At 38.4% G+C, this 22,674-nt stretch overlaps 1 protein-coding gene across 2 annotated transcripts in view; it reads right to left on the bottom strand.

The window, feature by feature from the left end:
- LOC143172283 (nipped-B-like protein) overlaps positions 1-22,674 on the bottom strand; it is a 173,447-nt gene that overhangs the window by 39,809 nt on the left and 110,964 nt on the right. For both annotated transcript variants that reach the window (XM_076361527.1, XM_076361526.1), the window contains exons 10-14: positions 17,866-19,371; positions 7,350-7,532; positions 3,352-3,549; positions 3,135-3,206; positions 2,960-3,049 (exon numbers count right to left, since the gene is read on the bottom strand). In XM_076361527.1, coding sequence (XP_076217642.1) covers positions 2,960-3,049; positions 3,135-3,206; positions 3,352-3,549; positions 7,350-7,532; positions 17,866-19,371 — 2,049 coding nt within the window. The remainder of the gene's footprint in view (positions 1-2,959; positions 3,050-3,134; positions 3,207-3,351; positions 3,550-7,349; positions 7,533-17,865; positions 19,372-22,674) is intronic.

Below are 22,674 nucleotides of genomic sequence, written 5' to 3'. Positions count from 1 at the left end.
GATCATCGAGTCCAACCGTCAACCCAACACCACCATGCCCACTAAACCATGTCCCTAAGCGCCTCATCTACACGTCTTTTAAATACCTCCAGGGATGGGGACTCCACCACTGCCCCGGGCAGCCTGTTCCAATGTTTCACCACTCTTTCAGTAAAGAAATTTTTCCTTACATCCAATCTAAACCTCCCCTGGCGCAACTTGAGGCCATTTCCTCTCGTCCTATCACTTGTTACTTCGGAGAAAAGACCAACACCCACCTCGCTACAACCTCCTTGCAGGTAGTTGTAGAGAGCGATGAGGTCTCCCCTCAGCCTCCTTTTCTCCAGGCTAAACAGTCCCAGTTCCCTCAGCCGCTCCTCATAAGACTTGTTCTCCAGACCCCTCACCAGCCTCGTTGCCCTTCTCTGGACACGCTCCAGCACCTCAACGTCCTTCTTGTAGTGAGGGGCCCAAAACTGAACACAGTATTCGAGGTGCGGCCTCACCAGGGCCAAGTACAGGGGCACGATCACTTCCCTACTCCTGCTGGCCACACTATTTCTGATACAGGCCAGGATGCCATTGGCCTTCTTGGCCGCCTGGGCACACTGCCGGCTCATGTTCAGCCGGCTGTCAACCAGCACCCCCAGGTCCTTCTCTGCTGGGCAGCTTTCCAGCCACTCTTCCCCAAGCCTGTAGCGCTGCATGGGGTTGTTGTGGCCAAAGTGCAGGACCCGGCACTTGTCCTTGTTGAACCTCATACAGTTGGCCTGGGCCCATCGATCCAGCCTGTCCAGGTCCCTCTGCAGAGCCTTCCTACCCTCGAGCAGATCAACACTCCCGCCCAACTTGGTGTCATCTGCAAACTTACTGAGGGTGCACTCGATCCCCTCATCCAGATCATCAATAAAGATATTAAACAAGACCGGCCCCAGTACTGAGCCCTGGGGAACACCGCTCGTGACCGGCCGCCAACTGGATGTAACTCCATTCACCACAACTCTCTGGGCCCGGCCGTCCAGCCAGTTTTTGACCCAGCGAAGAGTACACCTGTCTAAGCCGTGAGCCGCCAGCTTCTCTAGGAGAATGCTGTGGGAGACAGTGTCAAAGGCCTTGCTGAAGTCCAGGTAGACCACATCCACAGCCTTTCCCTCATCCACTAGGCGGGTCACCTGGTCATAGAAGGAGATCAGGTTGGTCAAGCAGGACCTGCCTCTCATGAACCCGTGCTGGCTAGGCCGGATCCCCTGGTTGTCCCGCTCATGCCTTGTGAGCGCCCTCAAGATGAACCGCTCCATAATCTTCCCCGGCACCGAGGTCAGGCTGACAGGCCTGTAGTTCCCCGGATCCTCCTTCCGGCCCTTCTTGTGGATGGGCGTCACATTGACAAGCCTCCAGTCATCCGGGACCTCCCCCGTTAACCAGGACTGCTGATAAATGATGGAGAGCGGCTTGGCGAGCACCTCCGCCAGCTCCCTCAGCACTCTCGGGTGGATCCCATCCGGCCCCATAGACTTGTGAGTGTCCAGGTGGCATAGCAGGTCATTGACTGCTTCCTCTTGGATTATGGGGGGTTCATCCTGCTCGCCGTCCCCATCTTCCAGCTCGGGGGGCCGAGTACCCTGAGGATAACTGCTCTGCTTGTTAAAGACTGAGGCAAAGAAGGCATTGAGTACCTCAGCCTTTTCCTCATCCTCAGTGACAATGTTCCCCCCTGCATCCAATAAAGGATGGAGATTCTCCTTGGCTCTCTTCTTGTCATTAATATATTTGTAAAAACTTTTTTTGTTGTCTTTAATGACAGTGGCCAGATTGCGTTCTAGCTGGGCTTTTGCCTTTCTCATTTCCTCTCTGCACGACCTAACGAGATCCCTGTACTCTTCTTGAGTCGCCTGCCCCTTCTTCCACAAGCGGTAAACTCTCCTTTTTTTCCTGAGTCCCAGCAAGAGCTCCCCGTTCAGCCAGGCCGGTCGTCTTCCCCGCCCATTCTTCTTACGGCGTACAGGGACAGCCTGCTCCTGCGCCTTTAAGACTTCCTTCTTGAAGATCGTCCAGCCTTCCTGGACCCCTTTGCCCTTCAGGACCGTCTCCCACGGGACTCTCTCAACCAATGTCCTGAACAGGCCAAAGTCTGCCCTCCGGAAGTCCATGGTTGTGGTTTTGCTGCCCCCCCTCCTTACTTCACCAAGAAGCGAGAATTCTATCATTTCATGGTCGCTAAGCCCAAGACAGCCTCCGACCACCACATCTCCCACCAGTCCTTAGAAATATATAGAAAGAACCAATTACTTCGCTTTTTAATCCAAGGTTTAGACACCATTGCTGTAGTGATTTGTTTACTACGCTCCTCCCCTTGTTCTAATCTTGTGACAAAGATGGTAGGAAAAAAATTAACGAATGCTCCATTATCCATTTCAATAGAAAGTCATCTTGGTCAACCTGAACTACTTCATCAGACACTTATGCTAAGCTGGCTTATTTTCCACTGAAATTGATAAGGACCATACAGTGATTCAGTGCCTCACTCATAAGTGCATAAGCACTCTGCTGCTGAATTGAATAATCAAGCTCTGTTGGGCCAAAGGCCACAACAGATGCAAAATTATGTGCCTCAGACATTACTGGCAAGAGAACCATCTTACGTTAGCGTTGTTTACAAAGATATGTTTGACAGAAGATAACACCCTAATGACATCCCAAAGAGGTCACTCCAGGGGGCTATTATTTGTCTCATTGTGATTTATGTCCCTTTTGGATTCTGCAGGGAGGAAGAAGGAGGATCTTCTTCCTGCAGCAAGTGAAATTAGAAAGGTAAAGGCCTCCAACTCAAGGTAGAAGTCATATAAATGCAGTATACCGTAGCATGTATCACAGGCAATTAAATCACAAAGAAGGAAGTCTGAAAATACTGAGATGCAAGTTTTTTTGTTTCTTGTGTTTCTAATTGGGGGAAGCATTTTGAAAATTTCTGACATATTACCAAAAGCTGTAAAATCCATGTCTTCTAAATTTTCCAAAATATTCTCTATTGAAGCAGTAAATCTTTTGAAAGTCGAAGAATCCATCATTTCTGGTGAAAAAAGAAATGTATGTATAATTATTTTATATACAAAACAGAAAATACAAACTGTAGAAAATAAATCTTCTAAAATTACCTTCAGGTGTTAGTTTAGGTTCATAAGCTTTCCTCTTCTTTTGTTTTTCTTTTTTCTTAATTTTTCTAGCCACTAATTAAGAGAATAAAGGATTGTTTACATTTCTTACACTTATATTCAATACTGCATGTAAAGATGTTTATTTTAAAGTGTTTAGCATATCCTTTAAAAACGCACTAGTATTATGGAAGAAAATAAAATTTTTAAAATCAGTTACCCTCACTGAGGCTAGGAGGAGGAGAATAATCATCCATATCAGAGTCATCGGGACTGCGATTACGGTAACGGCCACTACCAGAAGTCCTCCTTCCTTCATGATAATAACCACTTCTCCTATGGTCACCAGAACTTCTTCTGTCATGTTCTTCATACGCCCAAGCTTCATCTCTATCCTTTTTATGTCTTTTACGAGAAGCTAGAAATGAAATGCATTTTCATTATAAGTACAAAAATTCTACTTTTAATAGCTCAAAATTATACATTTGCAAGTTAAACACTATTGTATAGATGTTCTGTAAAACAAGTGAACACTAAAACAATCATATAAAATTATGTTATGCCATTATTCTAACAATTTCTTTTGAATTACATGAAAACTGGCAAAGACACCAGCAAACATTTAAAAATACAAATTTACAGGGCATTTGTCCTTTTAAACAAAGTAAGAAAAATAGAACAAATCAAAATAAGTTTCATCCTTTCATAAGAGAACATTGAGATAATTTCTTCAGTTATCTAAATTGTGACTGTTACTGGGTGTCCATGTTCCAATTCAGTGATTGCTTTGCCCATCTAACACAGCAAGTTTCAATGAGACTTAGCAACCTAGCTGCTTAAAGATATTCTGTTTTGCCAAGACAACTAAAATTTTGTATTGATACATATATTGCAGGAAATTCAGTGTAAAGAAGAAAGCTGGAGTCACAATTCTGGGCCAGGCAGCGAGTATATACCACAGAAGGTTATTATAACCAGTTTTCAGTCAGGACCAAAAAGCCCCGCAGAACTGAATGTTGAAAAACTGGGATAAATGTTCTATACAGAAACAGAGACTTGGTGGAAATAAAGAGTGTGTGAGAGAGTGTGTGTGTGTGTGGGGGGGGGGGAATGGAGAGTTCTCTGTTGTTTTCAAAGACAGTCTTGAAGGGAAGAGGGTACTAAGATGTAATAGAAAAAGGATATGGAGGAGGAGGCAATTTCATCCATGAAATCAGCCAACTCTCCATTATCTAAGGCAACAGGGTAACTGGGCTAGCAAAGAGATGTCTAACACAGACTGTGCTGTGAAGATCAAAATGGCTCCAAAACATTACATTCTAGACTAGCAGAGTTTATTATTCTTGTGAACTTGCATATAACAGCCCTGACATCTGTGTGTGTCTACTAAAGTCTCCTGAAGTTGAGAGAGGTATGACTGTATATAGGGTTGTTTCTGAGCAAAATGACTCCAAGCATTCATACAGAACTGGAACAGAACTGACAAGTTCTTTCCACAACCCCAGTCTATTGAGAAGCATAGGAAACATACCAGGATATAGTCACACCTGGTATAGTACCAGGATATAGTCAATAGTCAGCCCAGGCTCAGAACTAATAAAAACAACAACATTGAACCTGTGGTGATACTAATGCTCTGCACTGCACCCTAGAGGGCTCCCACTTCTGAAAACAGTACAAAACTTCCGCACAGAGGTGGTCCAAGTGTTTAAGGTAATAACTTAGTTCATGCTTTGAGCATGTTCTGCTTATGGATCAGACTTGCTTCTGGAGGCAGTAGTCATGTTCATGAGGCCTGAGCTACTAACACTGTCAGTTCTAAAATGGTTGAGAGTTAACTGTGATTGAAGAAATGGAGAGATGTCTGGGATACCTGAAGTGAGCATATTGGAGAAGAAAGTAGGGGATTTATGGGAAAAGACTTTACACATCTTAACTGATTCTTTTCCCCCTATGAGATAGTATTTTGTGGAGGTAGATGAAATCTGTCTCCACAGTTTACAAATCATCAGTATCAATTTAAGCTCTGTAGGACGAATTTTGACCCCAGCTACATCTCCATGAGAAAAGTAACTTCCAATATTGCTTTCCAGCAGAAATTTAAATTGACCAGTTATCAATGCTGCACAACAAAACAGAATGTGTTATAGTTGTGCTGGCTCTGCAAGGCAAATAAGATGAACATGGGAACAGCTATTCACAATCAGTCATTGCTCTACAAAGTTTATTTTGAAGCAGATAAAATTGACTAAAAATGTAGGTATTAATAATATTTCAAGAGTTATTATTAATTTTATACATAAATAAAGACTATCTGGAATATAAACACCCAATTTCCTTCTGAATTCTGCCAAACATTTATGCAATAACACATTTAGCACTTATTGTATGAGAATGATTTCATCAATTTTTAATTTCTCATCATTTAATTTAATGGAATGCCCCTTCTTCATGAGATACTCAAACAAATTTCTCTTCTTCTATAACAATCACTATTTCATATTTTTTAAAGTTCAATTTCAGACAACCAAAAGAATTCTGAAATACATATTTGCAACAGTACAAATCTATTCAGTGTACTTGTCACAAATCTTTCATTCTCTTGATCATTTTCTCGTTTTAACTCAGTTCAGTTCTATAGCATCCTTTGAGAAATATTATAATTTATTTTTAAACCAGATGTCCTCAATGAATTGTTTAGAATGATGGCCAGATCTTGAGTGGATATAGTGAACCTACAATCCCTTAAAGCATATAATTACTGTGAAAGTTTTCCTTAATTTGCTTTACTTTGCATTTAAGAATTTCAGCGGTCACTGTGGCTAATAGGTAGATTAAGATCTCTCTGAAATTCCTGACAATCCTCTCCGTTCCCAACCAACTTAAATAATTTTGCTTTACTTATTCTTTTTTTAATTCACTGTTCCAGATTATTAACATCATAAACAGGTGAAATGATACGGTAAACAGAGAATATAGAATCCTGAATGAAGCAAATCATCTGATTACAAGTTACCTCAAGATCTCATACTCACGGTCAAAGCAGCATTATTCAGTTATATTTTAAATGAAAAACAAACAAAAGGACATTCTTTTCTGCTTCTTTGATAAAGATCAGAGGTATCCCTACTATAATTTGTATGTGTATATGTGCATATGCATTGCATATCTGTTGGACGAGAACTTGAAACATATTAAAAAAGCAGGACAAAAATCTTTCTCTTTTGGACCCTAAGAAAGACTAAGAAGCAAAACATTATGTTTTACAAAAGTTCAGTAAGATGTTTAGATAAGCAAAGGTAGAAAGAGTCTAAACTTAGAAAAAAATCATTATAAGCAAGATGCCTTCTCAGGTTAACAGCAATAGGCACTTCTCCTGTAGCCCTGCACAGGTAACACAGTTAAGATGTTACTCAGACTGAACTGATTCACTCCGTTTTAATGGAGTTTCTTTTCATTGTTGGCTAACTGAACTCCCATAGAGACAAACTAACTACACTCTTATTAGCAAGTAGGAAATCCCTTCCTAACTTAGAGGCATATAACAGTTTTTTGACACTTATGAACTTTACCTGATTGCACAGCAAAAGTCTAACTACAAGCTTCCTCTCTTCCTTTGAAATCACTTAATTCAAAAATAGTATCATCGGCAAATGCTATTTTGAGAAACCATCGGCAATAATTCCAGTTTTTCAAGCAATACACCATGGAAATAATAGAAGAAATATTTTAAGAAACTTCTGGGCACTAACATTCTTAATTTATCATGTCAGAAAAATTCAAGAGGGGATCCTTTGCTTTTCTTATCAATGAAACTCAGAATAATTTAAAATGTATTTACTGAATTTTTTTCTTTGCATAGCTTTGTGTGCAAGTTTTCTGAGCTGCTTTACAGGATATTTTCTTTAATCTGATTGGCTAAAAATGTTTCATCGCACAACCAAAAAAAAAAAAAAAATATCTAGGCAGTGGCTTCCCATAAGGTAATTAGGGAAAGAAATTTAACAACTAGCTGCTTTTCATCTTGAGTGACAAATTGAAATAAATTAATTTTTCTTTTAAAAGAAAAAAAAAGCTTCTTGACCAAGTAGTTGTCTGGACAGCAAATTTGTTTTCGTGTTTTAGGGTAGCCAACAAAAAAAAAAAACAGTATATCTTTTTGTAAAAGCAAAATATTAGCCTTCTTTAGGAGTAGGAACAGAATGATGTACTACTTACATTCAAAAGCTTCTTCACTGTCATTGTCTTCATCAGAACTGATTTCAGCATATTTTGGTTTCTCATTAACTGTGCTACGTTTGCGCTTGTTCATTTTCACACGTTCACAAAGCGGCATGGTGGATTCAATTTCTGCCAGGAGCTCAGGAGGCAACTCCTTTAACACTGACTGATCTATGCTACCTATTAATGGAGAGCAAGAAGAGTAAATGTGAACCTGAAGATAATAATAAGGGCCCAACACTACAGTCCTTTCTCAGGAACTGCTTACAGTACATCCACTAATAAATAATACCAGTTAGGTATACTTGGATGTATTTTGACAGCCCTTTCTAAAGCTGCATTTATTGTTCACACTGCAATTAGAAATTAACATAATAAATTGCATACACATATTCAATAAAATATTTTGTCAGGCATATAAACGAATTCAAATTAGTGAATTTCCTTTGTAAAAAGACATCCTTGCTCTACTTCCACAAAATTTAGTCTTATTTCGGGTCATCCTCTGAATTCAACAGGTTTTCTAAGAGTGTAGGTAAATTAAGGATTCATTATGCCTCATAAACAGTTGTTTATTCTCATTCATATTATTTAGTGTACACAAGACAGTAACATTCTGTTTTCCAGTAGGTAGAGACAATCTGTGGCAGAACCTCTGGGGTCTTATCCCTAAATACAGACCAAATCATTGACATCCCAACCTCCGCCTCAGATTTTTTTTCTTGCCTCCTACTAGTAGTTTTATAATGCAACCCAAATTTTTGCTTGATATTGTTACAAAGCATAGCTGAAAGATTTTTATTTAATATAGACAAACATCAAGCTGGACCACATCAGGTTTCTTTTCCACAGAGGTAAATAGACAGACATCATCACACAATTCTCATCACATTTTGAAACTACGATTAGGCCCATATGCAGTCAGTATGAAGGAGATTTACAGTTAAAATATTTTACAAGTGACACAAGGAAATCAAATTAATTCAAAAGTATTTCTTGAGGTTTTGTTTATTTGATGTCTTATCTTTATTTATCAAAGAACCTATTGCACAGATTTTAAGATTATTGGACTAAACTGTTAACCTTTTTCCAACAACAGAACAAATATGCCTTTGTCATAAGTGCCTCTCTACTTCCCAAGGCATACTATATTATTTAGATAGAGAGGAAATCACCTGCCAATTGCTATACACACACACACAAAAATCCTCCAAGAAATCAGCTTCTGGATGATAATTCACTTTTTAATTGCATTCACTGTATCACTAACATAAGTTTCTAAAATTTATTTCCATTTTCCATTTCTCCATTTCCTGCTTCCACTTTAATCAGTTACATTTGACTCTAGTTTGCATGGCTTTTTAAATAGCAAAGGAGAAAGTAACTTTACTAAAAAGTTACTCCACAAGTTAATAAGATTGCCCCAGTAAACCAAGCTTTCTGAAAAACTGTCCTCGCCAACAGAATAACTCAATTTTTTGCAATGCATGTGATCAGCATATACAGTATGCCTGAAATGGACTACAGGCATCAGTATTCTTCAGACATCACTTACACATACTCTCAAAGCTGCCGCAACTATTAAAACAAACAAAAAAAAACCAGAAGAAAAGTGCCATCCTAACCAAATCTTTGTTCCACTGCAAGGAATCACAATGCTGATAAACTCCACGTTAATGAAACTGAAGGGCAAGTCACAGAGTAGCTGTAAGAACAATTCATCAACAATTCATCTTGAAGAACCGCATACATGAACAACCACTTCTTCAGTGCTTATCCAAACCTATGCAATGCTATTCATGACTTACTAGTTGCTTGCTGGAGGAAGAACATATGCTTGTTTTTGTTTGATTGCCATTATCAAAAGGTTTCTTAGAGAAGATATTCGAGAATCTTCAGCTGTTACTGAATATCCACTGACCATCAAGATACTTGTTTCTCACCAAGCAATTCTTGACAAAATATAATACAGTTAAAAACCAGCCCGAGAATCTTAGCTAAAAATGTATTAGCCTGTAAACCTCCTCCCATATTCTGTTTTAATCTGGGAAGCTTTTCAAAGGGTTTTGCCACGTATAGTAGAAAGAGTTCTACAAACGTCTAGTGGATATAGTATTTCCCTTCTTCACGTATGGCTTAAAAAAAGAATGGCAAGGCACAGATCTGATTCAAAGTTCAGCATTGCTTTTTGTTCATAACTTGATGGGTGGTTTCAAGTTTGTAGAACAGCCTTTAACTTTAGCTAATATTTATGCAAATCTAATCTTTAGAAGGATCCAAAATCACTTTGCCTTGAATTTGCAAGTCAAATAGATCTCCCTGATTCAGGCAGATGCATCCATCACCAGAATGCCTTCAAGAGAGGTTGAACATAAAAAAAAAACCCACCAAAAACCATAACATCATTATGGACTTTTATTAGATCCATTCAATATGGACAGCACAACTATATTTTGACACAACAATCAGTGTGTTCAGATTAGTTTCACCTGGCTTGATATGGTAACTTCAAACAAGTAGCTATGGAAAAGGGGATGATGCTTGCTGACGCTTAGGTCAGCTTTCCAGGATCAGAGAGGCTGTTCCTGCCATAAAATCAAAACCAACACTAATAAACTCTGTTATCTTCTCAGTAATGATTTATCTTTGCTTTCCAAACTATGGAAAACAGATGTATGGTTTACATTTTGGTGTAATTTCCTATTAACTAACAAGCCATCAAGATTCGAAAACATTTAGAAACCTAAACTCCGAATTGCTACTTCCATAACTATAAGAGACAGTTAATACAGTGGAAACAATCCATATCAGTTTGCTTATATGGTTACTTCAAAATACATCAAAATGGCCTGTTTGTACATACATCTATTGCAACAAATGAACAAGTGCTTGAAGAAAAACTGCCCCTGAAGTTCATTTCAAAACTAAAGTTTATGTTAATGAAGTTTTTTGCATAAATTAGCCTCCCATAAATAGTCTTTTCCATTTCTGTGTGCTAATACTTTGCAAAGTATAAGCAAAACTGCAGTTAATGCAGTTTCATATTTGTAATCTCTATATATACCTTGTATTTTAAAATGCAACTTTTTCCAAATATCAAGACATTATAGAAAAGAACACACAAGGGTCTAAGAGGGAACAGTGCCACTTGTTTGGGGTGGGGATATGAATCTTAACTTTGCATTTCTCAGTGTTTAGAAATTTAAGTTCAGCTACTCCCCATATTCTGGAACTTCTACACTAATGAATTGCCACACATCTTCATTTTGATATTAAAAATAAAAACTTACAGATTACAGCTCAATTTTGCCCTCCCCTCACTCCTTTTTAGCCACAGAAGACATTAACTGCCTACTGAACTCTTCTTATTTTGCTGATGACTAGTATATCGAGTCTTGCTGTTATTCCACAGAGCTCACCTTTCTTACATGTCCTCTCTGAACATTTGATAGGGGATGTTCCAGTGGTTTTGGGTCTACCTCCCTTATGTATCACCAGCTTACTGTCTAACTTTCTCAAGTCATTTTGGGTCACTGCTATAACTACACTGATAAAACCTCCTGTGTCAGACATATAGGAAGGAAAGCAGTTTCTTTCTGGATTAGCTCAAACAACCTTCAAACTGCGCTAAATCAAATAAAATACACTCTTACTCTGTAAAAAGAGCGCCTTCTTTCTTGTTGGATAGCCATCTCATTGTAACTACAACAGCACAGACTCACAGTTTAATTCTACTACAACCACTCATGCAGATAAGGTTTTATTTTAGACTAAGAACTAAAAGAAAAAAGAGGGGATAAAAGTACTTCCCTACTTTATAAAGATGCTCGGAAAATAAACACCCTTTTAAAATAGTTAAGTACTGTTACAGTATAGCACTCAAGCACTACAGTGCAAAGGGCCACATGACTACCTGTGATTGATGAACAGCTTACTGGTTAAAGCTGAAAATTTTCAGCTATCCCTTAGTGTGCAAATTTAATTATATCCTTTCCACTGTGCTCTCCCTTAAAATGCTCCAGTATGTTCTTTATATCTGAGTCCTTGGTGATCAGAGTCCCTTGCCCACCAGCATCACACTCCTCCAAATAATTCTGTGCCCTGGAGAGTTTTAAGAACAGAAGGGAAAACACAGGGAAATCGCAATCCTTTTCTCAAAGAGGAATTTAAGGTATGAGGAAAGTACATCTGCTCAAAAGACAGAAGTTCCACTTTTATCTCAACACCATATCATCAGCTGAAAAACACACCATCAAGATGAATACTGATGACAATAATCTGAGTAGTCGTCCATTTACTTCAGTGGCTTTCCTCTTTCCTCCCCCATTCTCTGCCTTAAAGTTTGCGGAAGGGTATATGGCTACATCCTATAAACGGGATATAACCCTCTATTGAGCCCCTTACCCTCACCTTTTGACTACATCCACGAAGGGATAACTCCTGAGCTCAGCTCACACACACATGCCTGAAAGAGGGCAGGAGACTGAGATCTCCCCACCACTGCCCAAGGGACTGCACCCACAGGATTCTCTGCTGCAATGGATTTGGTGGGAGGGAGAGAAGTAGTGTTAGGAAGAAGTATGTCCTATATCATTCCACAGAACCTGCTCGAACACATCTTTCAAAATCATTTTTCCTCATCTACCCCAATACTGGCACAAAGGGAAGGCTCTCAGCCTTGGGCTGAGAGGAGAGGTTCAGGCTCCCTGTTTATATTCCAGTCCTTAGCTCTGGCCTTGAGAAATGGGACCCAGCCAGGTTGGTGGGTCAGAGAAGAATCTGGACACAGCAACTGAATAATTCCATGATATAGTAGAGGTCATCATTGCCCACGCCTAAGCAGCACAGATTCAAAAAGGATTTTACAATAGCACAAAATACTCTTAGAAGCAAGAAACATTTTTTGACAGAGGGAAGAGATTTCCAAAGAGCGCCCTGAAGGATCCAGACAGAGAGCAAGGAATATACCCAACACATACTCTCCAAAGATGCCAAGAAGCATGAGAACTCACATTACATTGGTATCAATGATTTCCTCAAGCTATCCGATTGCTGCAGCAACTTATAGCCACAAGTTACTTTATTCCTTATTGCTATTCACTGACTTCTCGTCTTCATAAAAATTGATAAAAGAAGGCTAGAGCAGTCTAGTTCTGCAAGATACTTCACAAAAAATATAGCAGTACTCAGAGTAAAATGGAGCAAGATCGGCAACTGAAATAAATGCAGTGCTGCACAAAGAACCTCACTTTTAATGAATCAGAGTGTCAGGGGATTGCTTTTGGATTTCACTGTCACTGCTTTTGAACATATGTATTGAAATTTAAGCCAACTCAATTTATTGTATTAAAAAGTTAAGGTGTTTTGTACAGTTGCAAAACACAGCATGTAATTTTCCATTACTATTAATGTTTGGAATCTGAAATTTATGATTGATGCATTTTCCCAACCATGTATTCTGATGAATTTAAAAACTGAGCCATGGGGCCTCACCTAAGAAAAAAAGACCTTCATTAAATATAATCAAATTAAACCTCAATTTTTCTTCTCCTAGAACTCCTATATAATCAACATAATACAACCAAGATCTTTGCAGAGAACAAGCAAAACAAATACCATGATTTATATCTGATTTGTGAGTATAGGCACATCAAGAAGATCTGCTTTTACCTCGCTCTATCATGGAAAGATTCTCAGCCTTTATCACTGAAAATATCACATGAAGCTACTCTTGTTTTGCTTCTCCAAAGTAACTTAATTACATTAACAACAAGCTTTTAATATAAAATACTACAGGAAAGTTGCTCAGAAGATAATTAAATAGTAAGTATATTTAAGGAACCTTTATTTGATGCAAACAACAGTTCGGTAATTTGAAGAACAAAAAAAGGTCTCATCCTTTTCTGTTATGTTCATTGGTAATATTCCCATGGAGCAAAAATAAATTGCAAATTTCAAGTAAATAGTTTAAATTTTCTTACACAAAACCAGTCACCTAAAATGGTTGAAAATGTCGAGCAACAGAAAAGTTCATTTACCAGAGGCAAATGTGAGGCTTTCCCCTATTTGTATTTTGCCAAATTTACCCTTTGTCTAGAAGAAAATTCAAACCAAAAATTTTGATCACATATCCCTGCACATAAGCCAAGAAATTAAAACCAGGATAAAAGGCATTCACAGATGTTAAAACCAGAAGAAAAAAAGTGTTACAATTCATTCTGACCTGGACAAAACAGGCCACAAAATTTCACCATAAGACCCCTTAACAAAAATACTATGAAAAAAAACTTCCATAATTTTCCTCTGAGCTAGAGTGCATCTTTCAGAAAATTGCTCAAAGATCAGGAGAGAGAGAAAAATGTTGCTTCATCCTTGTAAATGCCAAAAGGGACTGTTGGGATGGTTCAATCTTAACAATCCCGTACTACGGTTATCCCATTCATAAAATAACAAAATTTCAAACCTGTCTATAAAATTTGATTAAAATGTTACTTTGTTTTTTTTTTTACAGTACAATGCAAGGCTTATCCACATGCACAATAAAGGTATGATTTTTAAATTTAAATTTTACTGAAATAATGTAAAAAGTTGTATAGACTTTCAGTATACATAGCATTAATTTTAGCTTAAAGCAAGTCAATTTTACTGAGTTTTATAATGAATGGGCATTAGTCCCTTAAGACAGAATGACTATCTAAATGGTGTTTTGAACTAGCTGAACTAATCCTATTTTAAACTGAATTTCAGATAAATCACAGCAATGATGTTGTACGTGACAAAGCCAAGAGAAGACACTTTCTTGGGAGATGGATGGATGAGAAAGGAAAAACAATGGACAAGAAATACAAGGAGGTAAAAGAAGGAAAGATAAAGCAAAATATACTAAGCTACATGGAATAAGAGGGATGCGAGAAGTGGTGGAATAATGATGCTAAAAGGCAACACCAGAAAAGATTTGCTACAATCTATTACGAAATATAGGATGAACTAAATAATGTTTATGAAAATGACATCTCCCAGTGTATTAAAATGTTTATAACTAAAAATGGCACGGAGTAAAACAGCAAATGCTATTTCTCTTAATTGGAGTGAGGACATTGTTGAAATGACATGAATATTTTCTATATCAGTCAGTTGTTGACAAATAGACTTTGGCTTATGAAGAGATATCTTTATGAATTATGAACCTTTTAAAACACTGGAGTTCACCTAATTATTTAGCATAATATATCCTAGGAAGTAGGTTACCAGGAAGTTGGACAAAAAAATGTAAAACTAAAAATAAACATGAAAAAACCTGAAGTTCAAAGACACTTTCTCCGAAATCTACCTGGCTGAACACTCAAAACTTGATTTGTAAGAGAAACATACAATATTATTCTTTCCACGAAACTTATATCTAGTATCATTGTAAGAATCTTATTCTAGATACAATAGCAGAGAGACTGATATCAGATTCAAACATATGTTTTTCCCCTGGAAAATATGTCCCAAGTTATTTCAGAATATGTAAGAAATATATGACTTCAGAAAACACAAAATACACAAAAACATTGCAGAAAAGTTATAAACCTGACTTTAAAATGAATGCATTGCTCATGTGTGACACAGCTACTAGTCATGCCAATCGGATAAGAGTCATTAAAACCTTTACACATCACTAAAATATACTATATAAATCATAGAATCATAGAATCATTAAGGTTGGAAAAGACCTCTAAGATCATCGAGTCCAACCGTCGACCCAACACCACCATGCCCACTAAACCATGTCCCTAAGCGCCTCATCTACATGTCTTTTAAATACCTCCAGGGATGGGGACTCAACCACTTCCCTGGGAAGCCTGTTCCAATGTTTCACCACTCTTTCAGTAAAGAAATTTTTCCTCACATCCAATCTAAACCTCCCCTGGCGCAACTTGAGGCCATTTCCTCTCGTCCTATCGCTAGTTACTTGGGAGAAGAGACCGACACCCACCTCGCTACAACCTCCTTGCAGGTAGTTGTAGAGCGCGATGAGGTCTCCCCTCAGCCTCCTTTTCTCCAGGCTAAACAACCCCAGTTCCCTCAGCCGCTCCTCATAAGACTTGTTCTCCAGACCCCTCACCAGCCTCGTTGCCCTTCTCTGGACACGCTCCAGCACCTCAACGTCCTTCTTGTAGTGAGGGGCCCAAAACTGAACACAGTATTCGAGGTGGGGCCTCACCAGGGCCGAGTACAAAGGGACAATCACTTCCCTACTCCTGCTGGCCACACTATTTCTGATACAGGCCAGGATGCCATTGGCCTTCTTGGCCGCCTGGGCACACTGCCGGCTCATGTTCAGCCGGCTGTCAACCAACACCCCCAGGTCCTTTTCCGCCAGGCAGCTTTCCAGCCACTCTTCCCCAAGCCTGTAGCGCTGCATGGGGTTGTTGTGGCCGAAGTGCAGGACCCGGCACTTGGCCTTGTTGAATCTCATACAGGTGGCCTCGGCCCATTGATCCAGCCTGTCCAGGTCCCTCTGCAGAGCCTTCCTACCCTCGAGCAGATCAACACTCCCGCCCAACTTGGTGTCGTCTGCAAACTTCCTGAGGGTGCACTCAATCCCCTCATCCAGATCATTGATAAAGATATTGAACAAGACCGGCCCCAGTACTGAGCCCTGGGGAACACCGCTCGTGACCGGCCGCCAACTGGACTGAACTCCATTCACCACAACTCTCTGGGCCCGGCCGTCCAGCCAGTTTTTGACCCAGCACAGAGTACACCTGTCTAAGCCGTGAGCCGCCAGCTTCTCTAGGAGAATGCTGTGGGAGACGGTGTCAAAGGCCTTACTGAAGTCCAGGTAGACCACATCCACAGCCTTTCCCTCATCCACTAGGCGGGAGATATAATAATAACCACATACAATACAGACTACAAAAAAGTCTACTTCAGAAACATTTTAGAAAGCATACATGCACTGTATATGGCTCTGAGGGCTCTAAAAATTACTGATTTTCTGCACATAGAATTGTGTGAATTCAAAGTCTATCCCTTTTGAGACTAGAGCTGAATTCCATCAGAAAGTTTTCAGTATTCCCTATCAGGAACATAAAAGTTTCATCTGAAATCTTTAGACTAAGCTGACAGCAAAGATGTCATAATTTTATGTCCGACTCTCGATACCTATTATTATTAGAAATAGAAATTTTGTCTGTTCCAAACCTCAAAAAGGGAGAGGGGAAATGTTCATATTTCCAGGATAAAAAGAAAATATTTAACAAGGAGGCTAATATTTTACAAATAAGTAATACTTATCCTGAATTATTAAGTCTTTAAGAGTCAATACAATCAGGTTAGAACAGAACAGATAGAGAACAGACGTAGTACAATAAATTCATTATACAGATATCAACTCTGTACACATGCACATAAACATAGTTATACATTCACAAAGATGATTTCTACATCATTTCTTATCAGATCAACTTTGTAAGAAAACATTTTAATCTTGAATTCATGAGCAATGATATACCTGGAACTGCATTCATAAATAATCCTGTATACAGCTGAAATCCTCTCCCCTGCCACTTTATTTGTCTATTTTTGAGACATGACAGCTCTATAAACTATGTAAGAAATTTAAATGCTTTAAATGCTAAACATTAAAAAAGAAAGGAAGCCTGATGAGTTAGTAACATTGATTTCACAATGTGAAATGATTTACTTCAGTCTGAAACCAAAGAAGCCAAAATTATAGCACCAAGAAGAAAAGCAACCTTATAAAAAAAGTATCAAATCTGCAGAAGAGACAATGAAATATCAAACCTACAAACTATTCTGAATAATTTCCTGTTCATGTTACTAATTTGAAAATGCCAGCCCATTGTTTACCAGTTCCTTTCCTCTTTCCACATACACTGGACCCTAGAGACAAAAATATCTGAATTCTCCTAAAGGCAGAACCTTTTTGTAAGCTTATTGTCACACAGCCTAAAGTGTGGAGGCTTCCCAGCAGAGTTGTATTTATAGTGTAAAAGAGGCAGATGGGACTTTGTAACTGCCTTCTTATTTCATCATGTCAAAACATCCCTTGGAAAACCACATTTCATTTCCAATTAAAAATATAAAAGAATCTTAGGGCTTGTATACGTAGTGTTTCCCACCACTCCCACTGATTTAGTTACAGTAGTACCAGTCCCTTATACAGACACACTTAAACCAGTTTAAATCCTTCATATAGCAGTTATGTTTAACTAGATAAATTACCAGATTAAACTAATGTAGCTGAAGTACAGCTTAAGACTATTTAAGTGTTCCCACATTAGGAACTTGCATTGGAGTAAACAAATCATTTCAGTTACACTGTAGCAAGATTTCCAATAACGACAATCCTGTAGACAAGTTTCACTTTGTTCCCCAAAATCACCATACAAGCAAGCATATAAACTATCAAATGTTTGCGTTTAATTTCTAGCCACAGGAGTAGCAAATCTAAAAGAACAGGAGTATACAAGATCTAATACAATTAACATTAAAAAAATCTTACCTTTATTAGATTTGGATGACTTGTTCTTGTTCGGTTTAAAACAAGAGCCCCTTGATTTATCTTCTCTATCCTTAATAAATTTCTGCACATCATCCAATGAAAGCTTTTGAAGGACAACTACAGGCTTAGCTCCTTTATTTAGATCTTCAACTAGCCCAATCTTCTCTATTTTGTCCTTCTGTTCACCTTTAAATTCAGTTTTCCTTGACTCCTGAGTGACATTGCCATCTTTATCACGCTTGATTTTTGGAATGACAAAATGTTTCAATGTGCCAGATCTTGCCCCCAACAAATAACTGGGAAACTCTGCTTTATTGTCAGCATGTGCTTTATTACTATCTACTTTACTCTTATTACCATCTGTCCTTCGTTCATCCTTGCTGTTGGATGATTTAAAACCAGGTTTATCAGGTCTTGACTTACTAGAATCTCCTTTACCTTCCTGTTTAATGCGAGGGCTGTCAGGTCTTGATTTCTGATCCCCAGAAGAAAACCTTTCCCTTGATTCACCAGACTCATGCCTATGTTTCCTTTCAAATTTCTCAATTTTTGAACCATCAGATTTAATACCGTGCTTAGAATCATGTTCATTTTTGTTTGAGGATCTCAAATATTCAGGCCTTCTAATCTTGGATGGATCTCCTCTGTATCTCTCTGACTCCTCCCTGTCCTCAGATCTTTGTTTAAGGCTATCATGGTCACGCCTCGGTGTATCAGAAACTGAACGCCCATCAGGCCTTTGTTTTGTTGGATCAGATCTACTTTCAGATTTTATCCTTGAAGGATCAGATTTCACGTCTAGTTTATGCCTAGATATTTCAATTTTCTTATCTGACAATGGTTTACTCGAGTCCCTCCTGTTATCATGTCTATGTTTCGGCATTTCGGGCCTGCCTTCACTCTTCTGTTTCGGCGTTTCAGGCCTCTGCCTTATTTCCTGCTTGCCATTATTTTGTTTTCCCTCATTTTGTTTCATCTCCATTTGCCTGCTCTCATTTTGTTTTGATTCTGTCTGTCTGTTCTCATTATGTTTCACTTCCATTTGTCTGTTTTCATGCTTGCTTTCATGTTTAGCTTCTACCTGTTTGTTCTCATTGTGTTTATTTTCCAACCGCCTGCTCACATTTTGCTGAAATTCCGTTTGTCTGTTTTCATTTTGCTGGATATCTGTTTTTTGACCCTCAAAGCCTGACTTTTTCCTAAAATTCTCGGGATGGTTTTCAGGTTTAAATTTAAGAACTCCAGCAGTGTCTTCTTGGGGAACACACACAAACCCATCATTATACTGCTTAATTTCTTCAGGTTTTTTGATGGTGTCCAAATCCTGAGTTACTGTTGCCTGAGAGTCCGCTCTTCCTGCTTGCTGCAGATCAATACTAACCATCAACGCTGGCCTTGCCCCATTTCCTGCAGAACCTGTCTCCTGAGAAGCTGCTCTATTTCCTCCAGTAGCACCTCCAGCCTCCTGTGGTTTGTTTTCTTGTTTTCGCTTCTTCAGAGGCTTATCTGCAAATTAAAAGAGAAAAATCACAAATGCTATATATAGAAACAGGTAAACGTCCAAGCAAAAATGTCCATTCCCCTCCATCCCCACCAATTAATCCTCCTCAGCATGTATGCGCACACACAACAAAACCCATTGAATTTAAAAGCAAGAATAGAACTTCTCTAACTAATACTTTTTAATGTATTCAGACTATCATTCGTTGTCAGTCTACCACATGTGCCAATCAATCATTAAAAAACCACCCTCAAAACATATGAAATCAAAGTCCTTGTAAAATTCCCAAAAGAACCATCTAATAAAGCAGCTGCAATACATAATGACAAAAAAAAAAAAATCAATTTACACTTGAAGCAAATTTTGATGAATACTACTATAAAAGATTCTCTTCTGCAGATTCAGCCTGCTTCATTATACATAAACTAAGCAAGGATCTGCAATGATTAAGACAGAGGTTCTCCCTACTTGGTTCAGTGCATCAGTTGGACTTCACACATATTGTAGCCAGGGAACACATGAACAATGAACAAAAATGATTAAAATAACTCCAACACTCCATGCTTCTCTTTGAAACAAGGAGTATATCAAAAGTTGGAGTCTATACCATAACACATATGTATTAGGTGGGGGGCTACTACACGCTTAAAAGCTTGAGTATTTTCCCTTTGCAACCATAATGCTTTTCATGGATGAAATAAAAAGTTCAGTGATAATTTTACGTAGTGTCAAGAGCTTGACTCTGCAATAATCCTTTCAGTTTGCACTAAAAAAACCCAAACCATTAAGAGTAGAATACAGAAAAATAAAAAGTGAGCCAACCACACACCCTGTAATTTGGTAGAATTCATAGAAATGAGCAGCACATGGAAATATCAAAAAGAGTATGTTCTATTCATTTAAAATACAACCTATTTATATTACCAACATGGTACTCTAAACTAAAATTAATTTCTGCCATGAAACTCAAAAGCCCCACCTGCACTAAGGCTTATATTCTCATTTCTCAACTATCATTTTGTAATTTGTCAAAAAAAGCAATGATTTTTCTCTGTAATCAGGGAATATGATTTTAAGTCTAAGTAATGACCAAACATAGGTTGGAAATTCTGTTGTAGAGCTACTGTCAAAACGTCTAGACCACAAATGCAATATAAGAAAAATAACTTATTTTGCGCCTAGATTTGTGGTGCCTTATCACCAGATGCAATGAGCCAGCTCTCTTTTTGGGAGCAGGGGAAGGGTAAGGAGGATGCAATCAAGGAAGAGGGAATTAAACTCTAAGGAAAAATAACCCCAGCCTCTCAAGTTGTAAACCAGAATTATAACATATGACTTCTAATTTCTTCTATACTTGTAGAAGATTCTTACTCAGAAGAATTAAAACTTTGAAGGATCATCTCCAAAATTAACATTAGAACACAGTAACAAGTAGTATCATGGTCAATTCCAGTGATGTGAACAGGTTTGTGATTTTTTTCCATCATTTTCACTCTCAAATCTATTTGTACATCTCTAACTTCCTAAAACTCCAAAATTATGTACAACATTTAATGGCTGGAAGACAGTAAAGACAGATACAATAAACTCCATGCAGAAACTGGTCAACTGCAAATAAGGAACTTTGAAAAGCTCAACAAAAACCTGTAGGAATGCCTGCCAACTTTATGGTAGACATGTGAAGCAAAATAAATTTGCTGAATCGAAGGTGCAGATTTTTAGCATGGCGATTTTTGCTTTTTCTGTACAACAACAACTATTGGATTCATATGAGAGCTTATATAGATTAACTTCTCTACACTACTTATTAAAACAAATGTATCTTTTTGAAACCTTCATGCAGTGACAAAAATTCTTTTTCTCCCTGTAACTAAGAGGACTTTGACCTCATTGAGCTTCATGGCAGGTCTTAGGAATGGCCATGAAGTAGAAGCTTCCAGACTGATAGATTTCAAATTTGATTATTTTTTTAAAAAAACATATACAGTAATATACATACACACACACACATATCACTACCTTATTTCTCAATTAAAACTCTTTAAATTTTGAAACACAAATTGAGAAACTTGTATTCTTAGGAAAAAGTCAGTCAAGCTTTTTCATTTTAACCCAGAAATGTCAGCCACACTGAAAAAGTCCTGTAAAGCTCTGATGGTGGATCTAACAGTAGCCTTTAAGACATTACTGTTACCAGTTATTTGCCCCATTCCTTTAACTGAGGTTATCACCTGAAGCAGAAGGGAACACACATTCACATTTCCACAAGTGCATTTCATTGTTCAGTGCATCAGCTTAAGGCACTAGTGAAGATGGTTTGCATTAACCTACCAGACTGAACAAGTCAGCTAAGAGCCAAGCAAATGTTTCCTTCTGCTACCCCTACTATAGGAGCAAGGCAAACGGCCAGGAGCTGTGATGCCTTAAACTGCTGTAGCTGGATCAACCAAAACTCACCTTTCAGAGCCCTCATGCTGAGGGCTCCAAGATTAGACAACCAAAACAATTCAGGTAGGACCAATTTTCTCTCTTGAACTTCCATAACTGACCAGGCTCAAAATGCTGCTCTTCATCATCATCCAAAACATCAAATTGTAAGTTGAGAACATATAAACAGATGATCACATCACAACTTGGCATATTCCCTCTAAACACAGAGCTCTTCTGATGCACCTTCTTCATTTCTCTTGACAACCAAGTACTGATGTTTTAAGTAAGTTATAACCACAACCTGTTGACAACTTATCTGAGAAGAAAGGGATGCCTTCAAAGTTTTCTTTTCCCAAATGGCAAGGTGATTGCAGACGGAGTTACAGATTACTCACAGATTTCTTCATATTTCCAGTGCATCTTGATGGCAATCCTCAGAACTAGACTTGATCGTTACTGTTTTGCCTCTATGAGATTTCTGGATCTAGGACAAAAAAGCTGGCCCAAGTATATGAAAATATCAGGTTGAACTAGGGCATTAAAGGTAGGATGAGTACATAGTACCACTGTCTTCATCGAGCATAATGGAAAAACTCCACTGAATGAGTACAAAAACTTTTTAGGTTGCCATCATAGCTGCAGAAATATGAAAGGTGAAAAACACCATTGGGCTTCGAGGGCTTTATCAAATCTTGAACTTACTTTGAACTATATGAGAATAATCAATAGAATATCAGAGAAGTGAGGAGAGAGTAATTAACCTCTGAAAACAGATGTCTTCAAGTCGTCTCTTTTACAATCAAATATATGCAAAAGTTTGCATAAATCTGCCTTGTTAAGGCATGAGTCCCAAGACTCCTTAGGGTCTTAACAAACAG

The sequence above is a fragment of the Aptenodytes patagonicus genome, chromosome W (assembly GCF_965638725.1).
Source record: "Aptenodytes patagonicus chromosome W, bAptPat1.pri.cur, whole genome shotgun sequence".
Lineage (NCBI taxonomy): Eukaryota > Metazoa > Chordata > Aves > Sphenisciformes > Spheniscidae > Aptenodytes > Aptenodytes patagonicus.
This window is presented reverse-complemented; position numbering and strand designations above follow the sequence as displayed.